The 15,416-nt window shown below is 40.1% G+C and overlaps 1 protein-coding gene across 1 annotated transcript in view; it reads right to left on the minus strand.

Annotated features, from left to right (window-relative positions):
- Window positions 1-5,810: 5,810 nt before the first annotated feature.
- The window catches only part of cdh5 (cadherin 5), a 40,750-nt gene continuing 31,144 nt past the window's right edge, over window positions 5,811-15,416 (minus strand). The window contains exons 14-15 of the mRNA XM_036125904.1: window positions 13,780-13,912; window positions 5,811-13,035 (exon numbers count right to left, since the gene is read on the minus strand). Coding sequence (XP_035981797.1) covers window positions 12,651-13,035; window positions 13,780-13,912 — 518 coding nt within the window. The 3' untranslated portion in view covers window positions 5,811-12,650. The remainder of the gene's footprint in view (window positions 13,036-13,779; window positions 13,913-15,416) is intronic.

The raw sequence follows: 15,416 nt of genomic DNA on the forward strand, positions 1-15,416 counted from the left end.
AATTTTCACATTGGATTAAGGATACTGGGATCTCTACTTATTGGTTTTTGTGGATTTTTGAAGTATCGGCAAATACAGCGGATGTCGGAGCCATTTGGCCTTGATCAGGCTGCCGGCTGCATGACGCGCTCACTCTGGCTGTGAACGGACAAACCTGGCAGGTGAATGGAGCCAAGCCGAAAAGCTGGCTGCGCTGGAACGCAGACTGACTTTGGGGTTGAACTCAAGGGGAGATGGGATAAAATCTGGGAGTGAAGCGCGAAAAAGCCCAATAATTTGGAAAATTGGATTTATGTGGAGCCAGCAAAAGACTTAAAAGCTGACAGGAAAGGCAGTGCAGCTTGTCTCATAACAAATAACATATTTGGATTCCCTCCCTATCTTCTCCTGGATTGTTATGACGGAGTGCCCAGAAAAGCCCCCGGCTACCCCCCTCCCCCGCTGACACCTGAGGATGCTTCTCTGAGCTGTGGGCCGGCTGATAACATCAAGGACAATGGCCTCTGGAGAGTGTTCACGGAGAAAAACACTTTCGCCCATACACACACGCATAACTGATACTCATAAAAACTGATGAATTACACTCACGCGACAGGTCTCAAATGTTTACCTTCTGCATACATGTTGTCTTGTGTTTATTTGTGCTTTTGTGCTATGAGGGTTTTTTTGTGTCGGTTGTTTGTCTCTTTATAGGTGAGAGCATAAATAGGCAAACATCTGTCTCTTTTTTTCTCCCCCCTCTTTCCCCCATGTTGTTGCTCTTTCTTCGAGAGTTTTCAAGGCAGCGCCTAGGGACCCCGTGTAAAGCGGGGTCTGGGGCAGTTTGGGGAACGCACCTCACGGCTAGCGCTCATGTAGCAGCGGCCGACTGTGTGTGTTCCTGGCAACGCAAGGCCTCAGTCAATCGTTCCCCCAAAATGTTTGTTAAGTGTATGTGATGGACGGTTGTACTGGAACTGAAATTTCGATTGTAATGCAAATTGCAGTTGACTAATAAAATTGATTGATTGATTGATTGATTGATTGACACTACACACCCTAAAATGGTATTCTGAAACTTTCAAATTACTTTACTTTAAAACTTCTAAACCCAGCATGGTAATTTACAAATGTAATCTTCAATTATGTTTTAATTCTAATGGTCCAGTTTAGTGTCCAGGACCCTGTGTTTACCAAACTAGCAAGCTGAGCATTTCAGCCCTGCAGCAGTCGTTGGCAGTGAAAGGCACATCCTGGCTGTGGTGGTCAGGTTCATCTGCCACACGTTTAGAATAGGTTCTAAATATAATGCTTTTTCACTATCAGTCAAAAAGCAAATATTCTTGTTTCCTATTAACACACAGACAAAACTAGATGAGCTAAATTATCTTATAAGCTGCGATATACTACAGAATCCAAAATAATGGCCTATAACTAAGAATTGATCTCATTCTTGGATCCCAACAGTTTGTTTTATCAGTGCACTGCTTTTTGTATCCAAATGTTTAAGAATATTTTTGTACATGAATTAGCCGTTATGCACCCAGGCTTGCTAGCAAGGAACGCTGAAGTCTCGTAATGAACTGTTTTAAAATGTTCAAAATAGCCTTTCTTCTATTTCATATTTACCCTCAAAGGTTCCTTTAAATAGCTTTACACTGACACCCTTTTTGGATGCATCACTGGCTTTCCATTTTTAAGGCTGCAGCATCACATTAAGCAGCAAATTCAATGTGATTTGTACCTAATTTTCCACACGTTTTCCCGGAGTCGTTTGAACTCCCGAGATTACATTGAGAATCCCAGTTTTTCAGGGTTTGAACATTGCTTCGGTGCACAACCAGCATCTGTAATGAATGACCAAAGGGGCTGTGGGGCTTGAAATGATAACAGTGCATGAATAGATTCCTTTCGTCTCTTTGATAACATCTGCCTGGTCCTGCCCTCTGGGTTTATTTTGGTTCAGCTACATCTGTTGGCTTCGGCGTATCAAAGCTAAAGGTTAACATTTCTCCAAGCGTTGACGGTGAATTTCTGGGATATTTGTCACATTTCTGTCAGAGGGTCAGATAGAAATATTAAATAGGGCAATAATTGAAAACAGCGTTTAAAAAAAGAATACTGTTTCAAACATTTCTGCACATGTAACCTCGCAAGCAAAGTAATGCAGAAGTTGCATTTAACAAAGCAGTTTTGCCAACTGCACAGGAAATTGCTGCTTTCTGTTCAAACTATCAATACAAGGGAAGCACAACATGGTATATTCCAACAGGATTGCACGCTGTGGTCATGTAAACAGCCGCGGATATAAACTTCTTCTATATATGTAAACATAAAACCGGTTCAAAATGTAGACTTTCTTTGATCCAGCTTCAGAGGATTATCCACTCAGTATCTCCGTGTAATCACATTTAGGGACACACAGTCTGTCGGAGCCCATCACAAAGTTAAATGTGTGCTCGGCGAGTCCCGTCCTCACCAAAGCTCAGCTATGAATGAGGAGCAGGGACATTACAGAAGCATGCCTCAGTCCTCCTCTCTGCTGATTCCCCAGCTTTCCCTCCTTCTTGCCGACATCTGTCACATCTCCCAGCTATCCTCCTCGCCTGAATAACTGATGACAGAGGGAATTTGCACAAGACACGGTAAAAGCATCTCTCTGCCTCACAAAGCGGTGTCGGGCTGCGTCGCTGCAGAGGAGAGATAGGGTCAAAATAGTTCAAGAAAGAAAGATTAGCGGCCACGCTGACCAGGTTTAGACAAACGAGGCAGCAGACGCGGTAACCCGGCCGGTGAACCCAGGAAACAGCATCGGAAATCTTGTTAAAATTCAATGCTCCTCTGGTAAAAAAACATGCCGATGTTTTTCTAACAGGTACTGTTGAGCCCCAAATTATTTCTACGTCTGACAGATTTAGATGCAGACAAATCTGCAGTATCTCTGGGATGCTGTCATGTCAATATGCAAAAAGGTGCTGAAATACACAAAAAGGAGAAACATTAATCCGCCATTGAAATCTGAAGAGACGTCATGGGACAGTGCCTAGCAGCGGAGGCCAGACTTATTAGCCCCTTGGATTTTGAAGCTGTCGGAAAATTCTTGATGCAGGCGTTTAGATGCTGAATACCTGTCTGCTCTTTTTCATAGGGGCGACTAATGTGGGTAAATCAAAGAGACAAATTAAAGATGTAGGTTTCAATTTAGTTTACACAACAACAGCGTGACCTGGAGGAAGAGAAAACAACACCAGAGTGAAAGTAAGGCTGAATATGCATCTGGTCCAATTTTAAAGTCCGATTCGTCAGTCAGAAATGTACACAAACCTCTCACTTGTTGTTTTTTTTTGCATGTTGTTCTTTGAAACCCCAACGTGTTTTGGCATTGTCCTTTTGGTCTTTCCCTCTTACGGAATGTTTGCTTCCCTCTCTTGTCTTCTGCCCCTTGTGATCTTGGACAATCAGTCAAGTCTGTAAAAAACACGATCACACATCCAGAGGTCTGACCCCGAAACCTACAACCTTCCCCCAGACGACAACGGAGCAGCACGAAGCTGTGGCTAATTTACACTTGGAGGAAAACACAGGATTTCCTCCAGGTCCCATGTGATCGCAAGTCAAAGTTTAAGTCGAGGGAGATCGGGGGGTTTCTTGCGAGGCCTTAGAACATTTGACACAAAGAAACTGATCTCACCCTGTACGGCGCTCTCCTTTAATGTGAACCAGGTTGACATTTAGATCCATGTAAAAACCCTCCAACTGACCTGGTTGAAATCTGTCACTAATCAAAGTCTAATTTTTTTTTTTTGGTCATATCAACACATTCCTCAAAAATGAATTGAGTTTAGTTCTTGACTTTATGGATTCTAACAAAGGTTTGTGGTTTTTGATCTAAACTGATCCATATCAGTTCTGGCAGTATGTTTCTGGTCATTGTCCTCTGGGACACCATCCTTCACAGACATGTCTCTGACATGTTAGAGTTATTAGTCCTTTTTCTTTTTAACACTGACTCCCTTGTTGCCGAGCTTCCATAAAAGCCTGATATGTGGAGTGCATGACTTAGCATTCCATTCAAATGATCCTCCCTCCTGAGCTGTGTATCTCCTGATGCTCCTCCAGACTTACAGTAAGCATGAAGCTGCATTAGTGGTAGGAGTGATTACAGGAGTGGTATCATAAGCTTGACCTTGATTCTATAGTATAAAAGATGTCTGGCATGGTTTATTTTCTTATATTTAAAATAAAAAAAAAGCAATTACTATGTTGCTTTTGCTGCGACGGACTGGCGACCTGTCCAGGGTGTACCCTGCCTCTCGCCCAGTGAACGCTGGAGATAGGCACCAGCAACCCCCACGACCCCATGAGGGATTAAGCGGTTTGGAAAATGGATGGATGTTGCTTTTGCTGAAATAATACCTTTATTATTACATTTATAGTAATACTAATCATATATTTTTAGTGGTATTTTCATTTTGATACTTAGACACACATATGGAGAGGGAGAAAACATGGGTGAGTGTGTCTGCAGTCACTGTTTTATGTACTCATGAGAACAATTTACAAATATCCTGCTGAAATATTCCTGATAAAGTCAAACATCTAATTTCAGTCAGTAGTGAGATAGATTTCAAGCTAATGTCAGCTAAAACTGTTTTTTTTTTAGAAGATTTTTATTAACGGATGTTCACAGTGGTGAAAACTGAATGGAAGAAACACGTGCTGAACTTAGTTGAAATTTTTCAGTAAACATGGTTGGTGCCCAGGTTGCGCAGCAGCAATTGGTGGCGCTGTTGCTTTGCAGCAAGAAGATTCTGGCCATGAACCCGAGCCTGGGGTATTTCTGCTTGGTGTTTGCATGTTCTCCCTATGCATGCCTGGGTTCTCTCTAGGTACTCTGACTTCCTCCCACAGCAGAAAAACATGTTGACTGTTGAATTGGTCTCTCCAAATTGTCCCTAGGTGTGAGCATGGTTGTTTTTCCTAAGTGTCTCTATGTTGCCTTGTGATGGACTTGTATACCTCGCCTTTTGCCTGATGACTTCTGGAGATAGTTACCAGCCTGAACGCCCCTCCCCAGCGACCCTGCATGCATAGGGGACAATATCCAATGGATGGATGGTTCATACGCTAAATTTGATCTGTTTTTATTTTTCTGCTGTTTACACAGTAACACCTGGAGTCTGACAAGCTAACACTAGCTGGCTAATTAATTAGCCAGGCTATCAGCTCAGTTAGCTAGGCTGCACTGTGCTATTTAACGCTACATAGCCTTTAGCATGCCAGCGGTACTTTCCAAACAGCATTACTGTATCAAAGGTAACGAGAGAAATGAAAGTGACAGGAGTACACTGAAACGGGTAATACAGGGTGGATGCAGAGAGGCTTGGCTCCAGATACAGCCACGGAAAATTCTGCTCAGTCCGATGCTTTGTCTGACTTTTATTAAAACGGCTTCAAACCACAGGAGCAAATTTAAGTGGTTTTGAAATTGCACATTCTTAAAAACACTGACATACCTTAAAAGTGGTAATCAGCCTTTGCCTTCTTAGCATGGGCCTCTTGATTGCTTCTCTTAACCCTCTCTGATTGGTATTTGAAAAATTTGAAAATCATGTACAGTTAGAGTTCAGAATTACCCAGTACTTTGTGTTTGTCACACAAAAATCCCTCCAAAATACATTATTTATTTGTTGTTGTAATGTGACAGAGTGTGACAAAATATGTTATTAAATGGAGTCATTGAAACCTTCTTATGGATATTTTACTTTCCAGATAGTTTGCTGTTTGACATTGGAAACTGGTGAACTGAAATTTAAAACAAACGACAAATACATATTTCAGCATTTATTTTGTTTCTACACTTACAAAAAAAAGGCAGGTAATAAAAAGTAGCTGCTATACACCATAGAAATAATATAGAAAACATTGTTTAAACCATCAAAAGAAAAAAAAAACAGTCTTCTTTTTTAAGAATAAAGGCACATGTTCCCCTCTTTCAAACCTCGATTATATTTACACAAGGAAAAAAAAGAATCATTGTTGATTTTTTATTAGGTTGACACTTATTTGTGTTTATGTACATGGATACAATCCAAGCACTCAGAAACAGAGACCAAAACCAATAATCTTTCATTTTCCACCCATTCATCAGGTCATGCATCAAAAGCTATGTTTGTAGATTGCTAAAAAAGTAGCTCTTTTCCTTTTTCCAGCAATAAAAAAAAGCCAAATTGAAAAATAACAAACAAAGCAAAGCAATAACTGTTAGGCACATTTTTTCTATACTGATTCTCTTAAAATGAAAAACCCTTAAGGATAGCACAAAAGAAAAGAAAATAAGTTCACTTAAACTTAAGACCAGTGTCATGAATTCAAAAGAGATGTTTTTGCTTGTTTCTCATCATAAATGGAAAAAGACGTTGTTTGCCTGCTGGATCCCACCCTGAGACATTTGTTTTCACTGTCTGAAAAGAGGAGGTGCTTTACAGACTAAATAAATGCTGTTAATGTCCAGTTAATGTCCGAAACCGTTTAGCGTTTCTTTAAAGGATAGTTCCAGATTTTTTGAAGAGATGTACTGTTAAAAGGTTAAATTTAGTAGATAACTCTTAGTATATTCATTTCATAAAGCCAAAGAGAAGCTCAAACTATTGGCTAATCCAAGACAAAAGTGTTTTTTTTATTGATTTAAAATGACTCCAATTATTTAAAAAATTTCAAGTTTTATGAATCTTCAAACCATCGTCCTGTTTCAGAGTTAATTGCTATTTATTTGCACGGATGGCACTGATTAATTCATACGGAAAATGGGGGTAGGAGGTTGTGCACAACTAATGATGTTCCTGTGTGAAACACACTGACAATGGAAAATATGAAGTATTCCCAGTTAGAGTAACTATCATAAGGTGATGTAAAAAGCAAACAATATCACAGCAGTTCAAGTTTTTTTTTATAAGGATATACTTTTTCACCTGAAATATTTAACACGTTTGCTTTTTTACGATGTTTTATGAACAAGGATCAAATCTTCCTACCTCCGCTTCCTGCTTTTAAACTATTTTTGGCTTCTTTGCAAATAACCTCCCAATGCTCATGTGACGATGGTTTAAAGGATCATAAAATAGTTTTTTGTGTTAACTGCACCTCTATTTTGAGGCTGGAGTGGCTTCAGGACAGAAGAAGCCGACTCTGGTCTTGGTCCCTCCTGGACCAACCGATAGCTTCAGCCTCAGAGACCGACTCATGCATGCGGTTGAGATGTTACCTGCTTTTAACCTTCACTGGTACATCATCTTGAAAAACCCTGAAATGTCTCTTCAAATGTTCACAGAAACAAAAAAATACTCTTCTATAAATCTCTGCGGAGAAGTGAGCACAAACGTTTGTAAAAAATGGCAAATCCATTTGAACCGAGCTCACATACAAAAAAAAACAAATACACACGTCACACCTTTAAAACAACAGACAACAGGCTGAAAGAGCTCATAAAATATCTCATCTACGAGTTAAAAAAACTTTACATTTTCTGTGCAGCAAATATTTCACGATTAAAGAAACAAAGATAATGGAGAAACTGTCCGGTGTGTTTTTCTCTTCTTTTGGTTAGTCATACACACTTTTTAAAAATAAGTGTAAATACAATAATAGTGATGAGAGAGCTTGAATGGTTTCATGGTAAAAGTCGTAAATACCTCAAAACAGTTTAATCATATGCATCAGCGTTCTGATCACATCTTCTCTTTGCTCCTTCTTTTATTTTTTTTGACTAAATTCAAGATATGGAATGGCATCATTTTCAAAAGATTAAAAAGGCAGTGACATTTGATTATTAGGTGACCTCAAAAGTAGTTACATTTTCACCAAAGTGTTCTCAATAATTTGCCCCAAGAAATAAATGGAGTCCTTCCACTGTGTACGAGTCATCTTGGGACAATTTGGATTTTTGAAAAGAAATGTATAGCCTCACGAAGATGCCTGGGTTGCAGGTTTTCCTCACATCTTTCAGTGTTATGTCTCAATATTTCATCACACATCTTTGTTCTGAAGTGTTTCTGCTCAGCAGAGGGACTCCTCACTCCTCTACTTTGTTCCTTTCCTCCTTATCCCATGTTAAACCCCCCCCCCCACGCCACTCAGCCCTCATCCCGTGTTTCTCCCCGCATCGTCCCCTCTTCCCCTTCAAGACCGCTTCCCAGGCTCCTCTAAAGGAAGCTAGCACAATGTGTTGGCTCACGAGAGAGATAACATGGACAGGAAGGGGCGGGGCACAACCCCAGATGGACAGGAAGCGCGTCTGCTGTTTGCTTTAGCTGATTAAAGGACAAAGAGAGAGAGGCAGCGGGCTGCGGGCAGGACGTACGGCGAGGTGGACAAGGACAGCAGGACCGAGAGTTAGGAGGAGGAACCGGCTACTCTGATTGTATATAAATATAAAGTCAAGTAGGCACCGAGAGGGCTTCCAGCTATTGTTTCCACCATTTATCCTGCGACATTCCAAGCAGGCCCGGCTTATAAGGAAACACACTCGAGTCCCAGCAAAACAGAATAAACAGCCGAGTAAATAAACCATAGCGAGTTAAACTAAAACTGGAGAGAAAATACATTTCAAAACAAAGGAGCTGTCATAGTGACGCACAAAGCGAGTTTTCAGCACAACACCTCAGTGTGGGCACCACTGATGTCGTCATTACACACAATTAGTGACCTTTTCCCTTTATCGCTGGTTATGAATGAGTTTTTAACTGCGGAGGCCATAATTTATGACCGTGCCATTACCCGGCAAGTCAAAAGGCCTGCAGTTATTATTTAAATGGTAATGAGTAATAGGTTGCTCTGAGCCAGGTGCTCTGCAGGCCGGGGTTAAAGGTCGGGAGGTCCATGGGGAGCAGTTACCCCTGATTACTTGAAGAGTTGCCCATGAACCAACATCTGCAGCGAACATTCGATTACACCCAACAGAAGAGACATTTTATGGGATTTGTTGCTACATTAAAACATGTAAACGTAATCAATGTGACGAGCAAACAGGCTTCCATCAGTCAGGTTTTTGATTTGTCTGTCACTATAAAACAAGAATCAAACAAACATTTTTAGTTTTTGTGACTTTTGAACAAAGGTTCTACAATTCCACAGCTCAATTTATCAAAGGAGCCTATTTACGTCTGATTTTACTTCAAACGGGAGGTTTGTGCATTTAAAGCTGTTCCTGGAAAGTGCACAGGAGGAGCTGCTTTGGTCTTCATTTCTGCTGATTATCTGTCAGGCGTTGTGTGCGAATGATACGGAAGCCTGTTGGTGTTTTTCGGTAAAATGACTGAAGTTTGAGTGATACTTCTTTTCAAATGTATCTGCAGGGTGTGAAAATATAAGTAGCAACTACAGAGCAAAGAGCTTCCAGCTGCCAGTCTTCCAGGATGGTTGCTTGTTAAAATGAAGACGAGAAGTAAAACAACATAATTCACAACACACTGAAACATGTAGAAAAGACAATCAGAAACCCTTAAAAATATCTAAAACCCTACACACAGTAGACCTCCTTAATGTTCCATAATGATACTGAGTAATTATCTAAAAAAAACTCAAAAAGTTGCACAGAGAAATTGGTTGGAGACAAGAACTGGACGGGTTTCAGCACAATTGGCCCTGACCTTTGACTGACCAGTCAGGAAGTCAAAAAAACGGATCCTTTTTTTTTTTTTCCTCATAACAAACGTAAGGGCGCTACCAGGTCACACTGCTATCAGCATTCCTTGATTAGGATGTTCTTATTGGGCTAAGAAGGCTGAAAGTAGAGTTTAAAATGAAATAAAAGTGTAACAGGGCTACAAGAAGCTACTCAAACAAAAAACTATATTTTCTACAACAAGTCGGGACAATTTAGGACGTAATGAGGCGTGTCTGCACTTTAACAAACCTTTGAGGGAGCAAAAGAGAGCCTTTCAGCAGATAACAGGGGGGGTGAACAGAGCACAGCAAAGTTGTTCTCTTTTAACTTTTTGAGCTTACAGCCTCTATCTGTAGTGAAACAAGCTGCATTTTGAAATGTTGGCAACTTCTGTGAGATCTCTAAGTAGAAGCTACGGATCGACGTTCTCAGGGGAATACAAACGCAGACAGCTGCTTTTGTGAAGGTAAATGCACTAAGTATGCTAATAGAAAAGGTTGTTAAATCTGTACTGATTTTGTTTTATATTAAATATTAAAACCCTGTTTTAAAGCGACCACTTGCTCACCCGCGTGGTTTGACAAAAAACCATGTTTCACCATGCAAATAGTTATTGACTCTCTTTGCAGAAAGTCAACAAAAAAAAAACATTTTGAATGCTCTTCCTAAAGAGCAATCTCAATCAGATCAGAAATCAGCCCCCCTCCAAAAAAGCGTTGGATTTTGGGCAGAGGCGTTGTGACCTGACAGAAGCCAAAGAGGATGAGAGGTTAAAGTCATCGAAGCCACATCAGAAACATCACTGCGGCCCAACAAGCTGCATCTGCCACCCCGTGCTTCCTGATCTGAGTGAGTCCCTTTTGTTTGACTCTGCCTCTAAGGATTCAGCTTTCATCACAACAATAACTGCGACGATGAGTTCTGTCAAATAAAAGCTGGGAGCAAGCTGTAATTCTGTCAGAGCAGGCTTAGAGACATTTCCTTTCTTTCTTTCTTCCATCTTTTTTCTCTCTCTCTCTCTCTCAGAGCAGACTCAATCTGGGCAAATGAAAATAACGACTCACACGGTATACGGCACCTTGGTCGCCCTCAGTTTACGGCTGGCTACTCGACTAAAATGGTTTCTTTTAAAGTTCAAACCTGTAAAAGCAAAACTTTGTGCTAGATATGTAGAAATTGAAATGCAGTCCGAACGGTTAAACGTGATGGCTGCCGCTCAGAGAGCTGACGGTGGGAGAAAAAAGAAGAAAAACGACTATTTGCAACATGGAGACATGCATAGCGCTGAAACACCCAGTGAACATCACAGTGGGAGCTCAGAGCTGAACTTTCCCCAAAGACAGTTGTTAATAATGTTTCAGAAAAGGAGAAATCCATGCGGTGTCCCGCTGTGATCAAGCACCACCAAACCCTTACAGCTCAAGCTCATGTGAAGGAAATAACAAACTTCAGAAATGAGTTGCCTTTCACAAAGAGTGTTTTGCATCCCAAGAAGAACTGAAACCAATTACATTTCCTCTATTAGATAACGAGTCCATTTTAGAGATGTGGGAAAGCTTAGATTGTTGCAACCTTGATATTAAAGGACGTGAAGTCTACGAGTCAATAAATGAGTCAACATTTAGAGAACCTGTTAAACAGTTTGTAAAATAAGTCAAGAAAAGAGAAGTTTATCAGCATCATTTCCTGCATGAAATGAATGCATCCAAAATAGGGGCCTAAAAAAACAAGTAACATATGGCTAATTCACAAATACTTCTGGCCGTAACCGACATCCTAATAATCAATTAACCAATACCAGTTCTGAGTAAGCAGGGCCTTGTTTCTGGCATCAATATACCAAGATTTAAAAAAGTGAAAGTTTTAAAGCCACCAAAATGTTCAATCATATCATTTCTATCTCCCTTTAGTGAGATGCCAGCGTAAGTGTCATATCGATTGGAGTTCTCTCTTTGGAGCATGGAGTACGGCTGCCACCCACCGCTCTCATCAAGGTTACATTGTTTTAAAATTACAATCGCTGAGCTAAACGTGACAAGCATCTGACTGCAGGCTGGTCACCCGAACCTGTGAAGCAGCGTAAACATCAACACAACTGTGATAACATCCATCACTGTAATATTTTTGCCTTTTGCACTGACTCCCTTTCATCAGATATTTACTCTGGACAGTGATGCTTTACAAGTTCCATTTTCAAGGTGAGTTTCACTGAGGAATATCAATTTGTATTTTTGCATATTGACTTTAATACAAATGTGTTGATTGTTTAAAGGTTCATACAATAGCTCTGCGTTAGCGAATTTCACATTTTTCAATACTTGAGTCAAAACCATTAATGCCATTAGCTTTATCCACCAGCACCAACTAATGGGGATTTATATTCAATAAGGATGCCAAGAGACGTGATTAATGAAGGTAAAATACTTTTTTACCAGAACCTCATCACAAAAATTCTGAACTATCCCTTTAAGGAGCAGATTTCCTGACTGATCAACCAGCTAGCATCAGAGTAGGATGGCAAAGATGCCCGATACAAAAACATCCTTTAGATCTACTTTTAAATGTAGCAGGCATCTGTACGCCTTGGCTCAACTCTGCATCAAAACATCAAGAGCGTCTTGATAAGTTCTCCTGCTTCTGATCCGCTACATCCTCCAGAGTCCCATCTGCTAGGTTTACACTTTCATTCAGCTTGTGGGGAACCTCCTGACTTTTGATGACCCTTGTCTCGTGAGTAACTAGATAAGAGACACAAACACAAACGGACCCACTGATATACACATGATAACTAAAGGTAAATTTCTTAAAAAAAAAAAAAAAAAAAGGAGTCCCCTGATTGTGTTTTGCGGAGTCTCTGGGGGACACTTGGGCTATCTGTCAACTGTATGTTAAATATGCATGTTTCCAGCATGTTTTTGTTGTTGTTGTATTTTTATGGCTCTCTTCAACCACCAATGCACAAGATGTACACTCTTGAGGCGCACATTGGGGAATCCCACGTTTGCTCTCAGTACTGATGGTAGTAGTCGGTGTCATCCACCCCGTACAGCTCGGCCAGGGCCTTGAACCTCGGGCCCCAGTCATTGAGGAAGTCGTAATCCAGGTTTGAGCCGGAAGAGGAACTATCCAGAGAGCTGAGGCTCCCGGCTAAAGATTCAGGTCCCTCGTAGCCGTAGATGTGGAGGGTGTCGTAAGGGAATCCGTCTCGGTCGTGATCGGCTTCGTCTTTCTTCATCTCGATCATTGCCGCCATGTCGCCCTTGCACGCGGCGGGTTGAGAGTGGTGGGGCGGTTTCTGGACCATAGCGTACATGGAAGGGTGTGAGAGGCGGTCAGGATGGCGGAGGAGGGAGCCGTCGTTGCACGCCGAGGTGAGGATTGAGACGTCGTAGCTGGGAAAAAAAAAAAGGCATAGCTAGTAAATGAATGAGCTCCAAAGCTGATTTACTTGTCAGGTTGCAGTGAAATCTCAGGGCCATGAGCAAATTCAAGTAATGTTAATTGTTTTCAGCAATTTAATTAAAACAGTGAAATCCATGCTATATTTTATATTATGTTTGAGTCGTGTTTGAGAACAGTAATAAGCTAACTATTCAATGATATTCTAATTCATTAAGAAGGACTTCTTAAAATAAGCTCCCTTTTCTTGCTGTACTATTTAGAAATATTTTCTTATCAAGGAATACATCTCTTGAAAAAAAAGCACCTTTAAACTGTAACATTAGCATCATTCTAATATATGTTCTGGGTCTCCACTGGGAAAATCTTTAACTTTGATGCATTTTCTGTTCTTTTTGAATAAACAGCATTTACTTATGAGCTGGAACTTCTCCAAGCAGACTGATCTGGGGTCAGCCTTTGCTCAGCCATGTTTCTTAGAACCATGGCTATTACTTGCAAGTTGTTAGAGCAAATTCAGCTGTTTTTTTTTCCCCCTTAGTTGAAAGCGAGCACAAAAGAGATATTTCCAAGAAGAGAAGGCACAACCTCGCTGGGGAATGAATGAACTTTTTTTTTTTTGCTTAGAAAGAAAAGGAAATTGGTTTTATTTTCATGCACCAGACTGCAAAAGAGAAAATGTCCCTATGGTAAAAAGGTTTAGATAAAATAATGTTTTTTTTTTTTTAACTACATACCCGTTTGTGTCCATCTCTCCTCCTCCTTCCTCATCATATGTGACCAGCTGCTCATGAATCTCTCCGCTGTTCTTCATACTGGCGAGTGAATCCTTCTGGTAGTTTTTTCTCATCACAAAGAGGATCACTATTACTATACAGAGCACAAAGTAAATAAATTATATTTAGGCATTTTTTGTAAGAAGATATTTATTTTGAGAAGACATTTTTTATGAGAAGAATTTCCTATGCAAGAGCAAACCGAGCAAGCTATAAAGTATCTAAAGTTACCATCTGGGAACTAGAAATAAATGTAAATAATGTATTTAAGGCATTTGTGAAAGTCCCACTGATTGAAAAAGTAAGTAAGTATTCATGGATTTTGAAAATGCATACAGTAAAGAGAGCCAAAAACACACGAAGCTCGCAATTATGTTGACAATTTTAGAACCACAGAGAATGTAAAATGAGATCATTAGAAAACTAAAACAAAGCGAGAACTAGGCCTAGAAACAAGTGGAGCACCAGCGAGAGAAAAAGACTAGAAAACAAGCACTGGGAAGCATTCAGCTCCGTCAAGGAAACTTGAAAGGAACAAACTCAGCCAGACTCCAACAGAAACAATCTCTGCACAAAGGGAGAGAAGAGAGGGGAGCACAAGAAACAGGAAGATGCGCTCGGTAAACACAAGAAAGGGAAGTGGAAATGAGTAAGAGAAAACAAGGTAGAAGAGGATGAGTCAGACCAAAAAGAAACAAAAAATGAAGAAATGTACGGACGGAAAGAGGGAAAAGGGGTCACGAAGGGTAAGGCACAGAAAAGGATGTGAGACATGTGAGAAACAGTTTACGTCAAAAAAAATAAATAAATAAATGAATAGAAAAGAAGACAGAAAAGAAAAACAAAACAGAAAATTGTCGAAAAAAGCACCAATAAAAAAGTTTACAATCATAAGAGAAAGCTAATTCTGCGGAATTATGTAACAGGATCGACATGAAATAACGTAACTTTACCACTGGCAATGATTTTTGTCTTTAGTTGAAAAACCACTGGTATTATTAATATTTAATAAACTTAAGGTCACAAAGGAAATAGCTGTGCGTAAATATGTTATTACACCCCTGCAGCTTTCAGTTCTGAGGCAATTTAATACAATCTGGTTTAGTAGTTATAATAGTCAGAGCTTTCCTAAATCTGGAGCAGGACATGCCTCTACTGGTTGTTGTCCCTAAAATCAACCCCCAAAAACACTTCACTGCACACTTTCTGTGATTATGTGTCAGTAACCACCCCTTCTAACCTCACGGCCATGTTTTTGTTTTGTTTTTTTGCTTGGGTCACGACTTTTTGGGTAAAAAAGCTTCTATTGCCCTGGCATTCGAATCATAAACATGTTGGTTCTGCTAAATAGAAAACGGGTCACCATTGGGTCTTTCAGCAAAAATCGGCATGGAAATGTTTCCTATTACCACTAATTATGGTGGTATATTAAATGTAATATTGTGGTATCACCCACTGAACAATGAAAGTATTGGTCATATTTACATTTGTTGCAAAAAAATCTTAAAAAACCTGCCTTATAATAAATGCCAATCAGACAAGCACCAAATATGACTAATTTCCCAATATTTGAAACTAAGTTCAACAAGTTCATTTCT

This window comes from Fundulus heteroclitus, chromosome 22, assembly GCF_011125445.2.
Source record: "Fundulus heteroclitus isolate FHET01 chromosome 22, MU-UCD_Fhet_4.1, whole genome shotgun sequence".
In the NCBI taxonomy this organism is placed as follows: Eukaryota; Metazoa; Chordata; class Actinopteri; order Cyprinodontiformes; family Fundulidae; genus Fundulus; species Fundulus heteroclitus.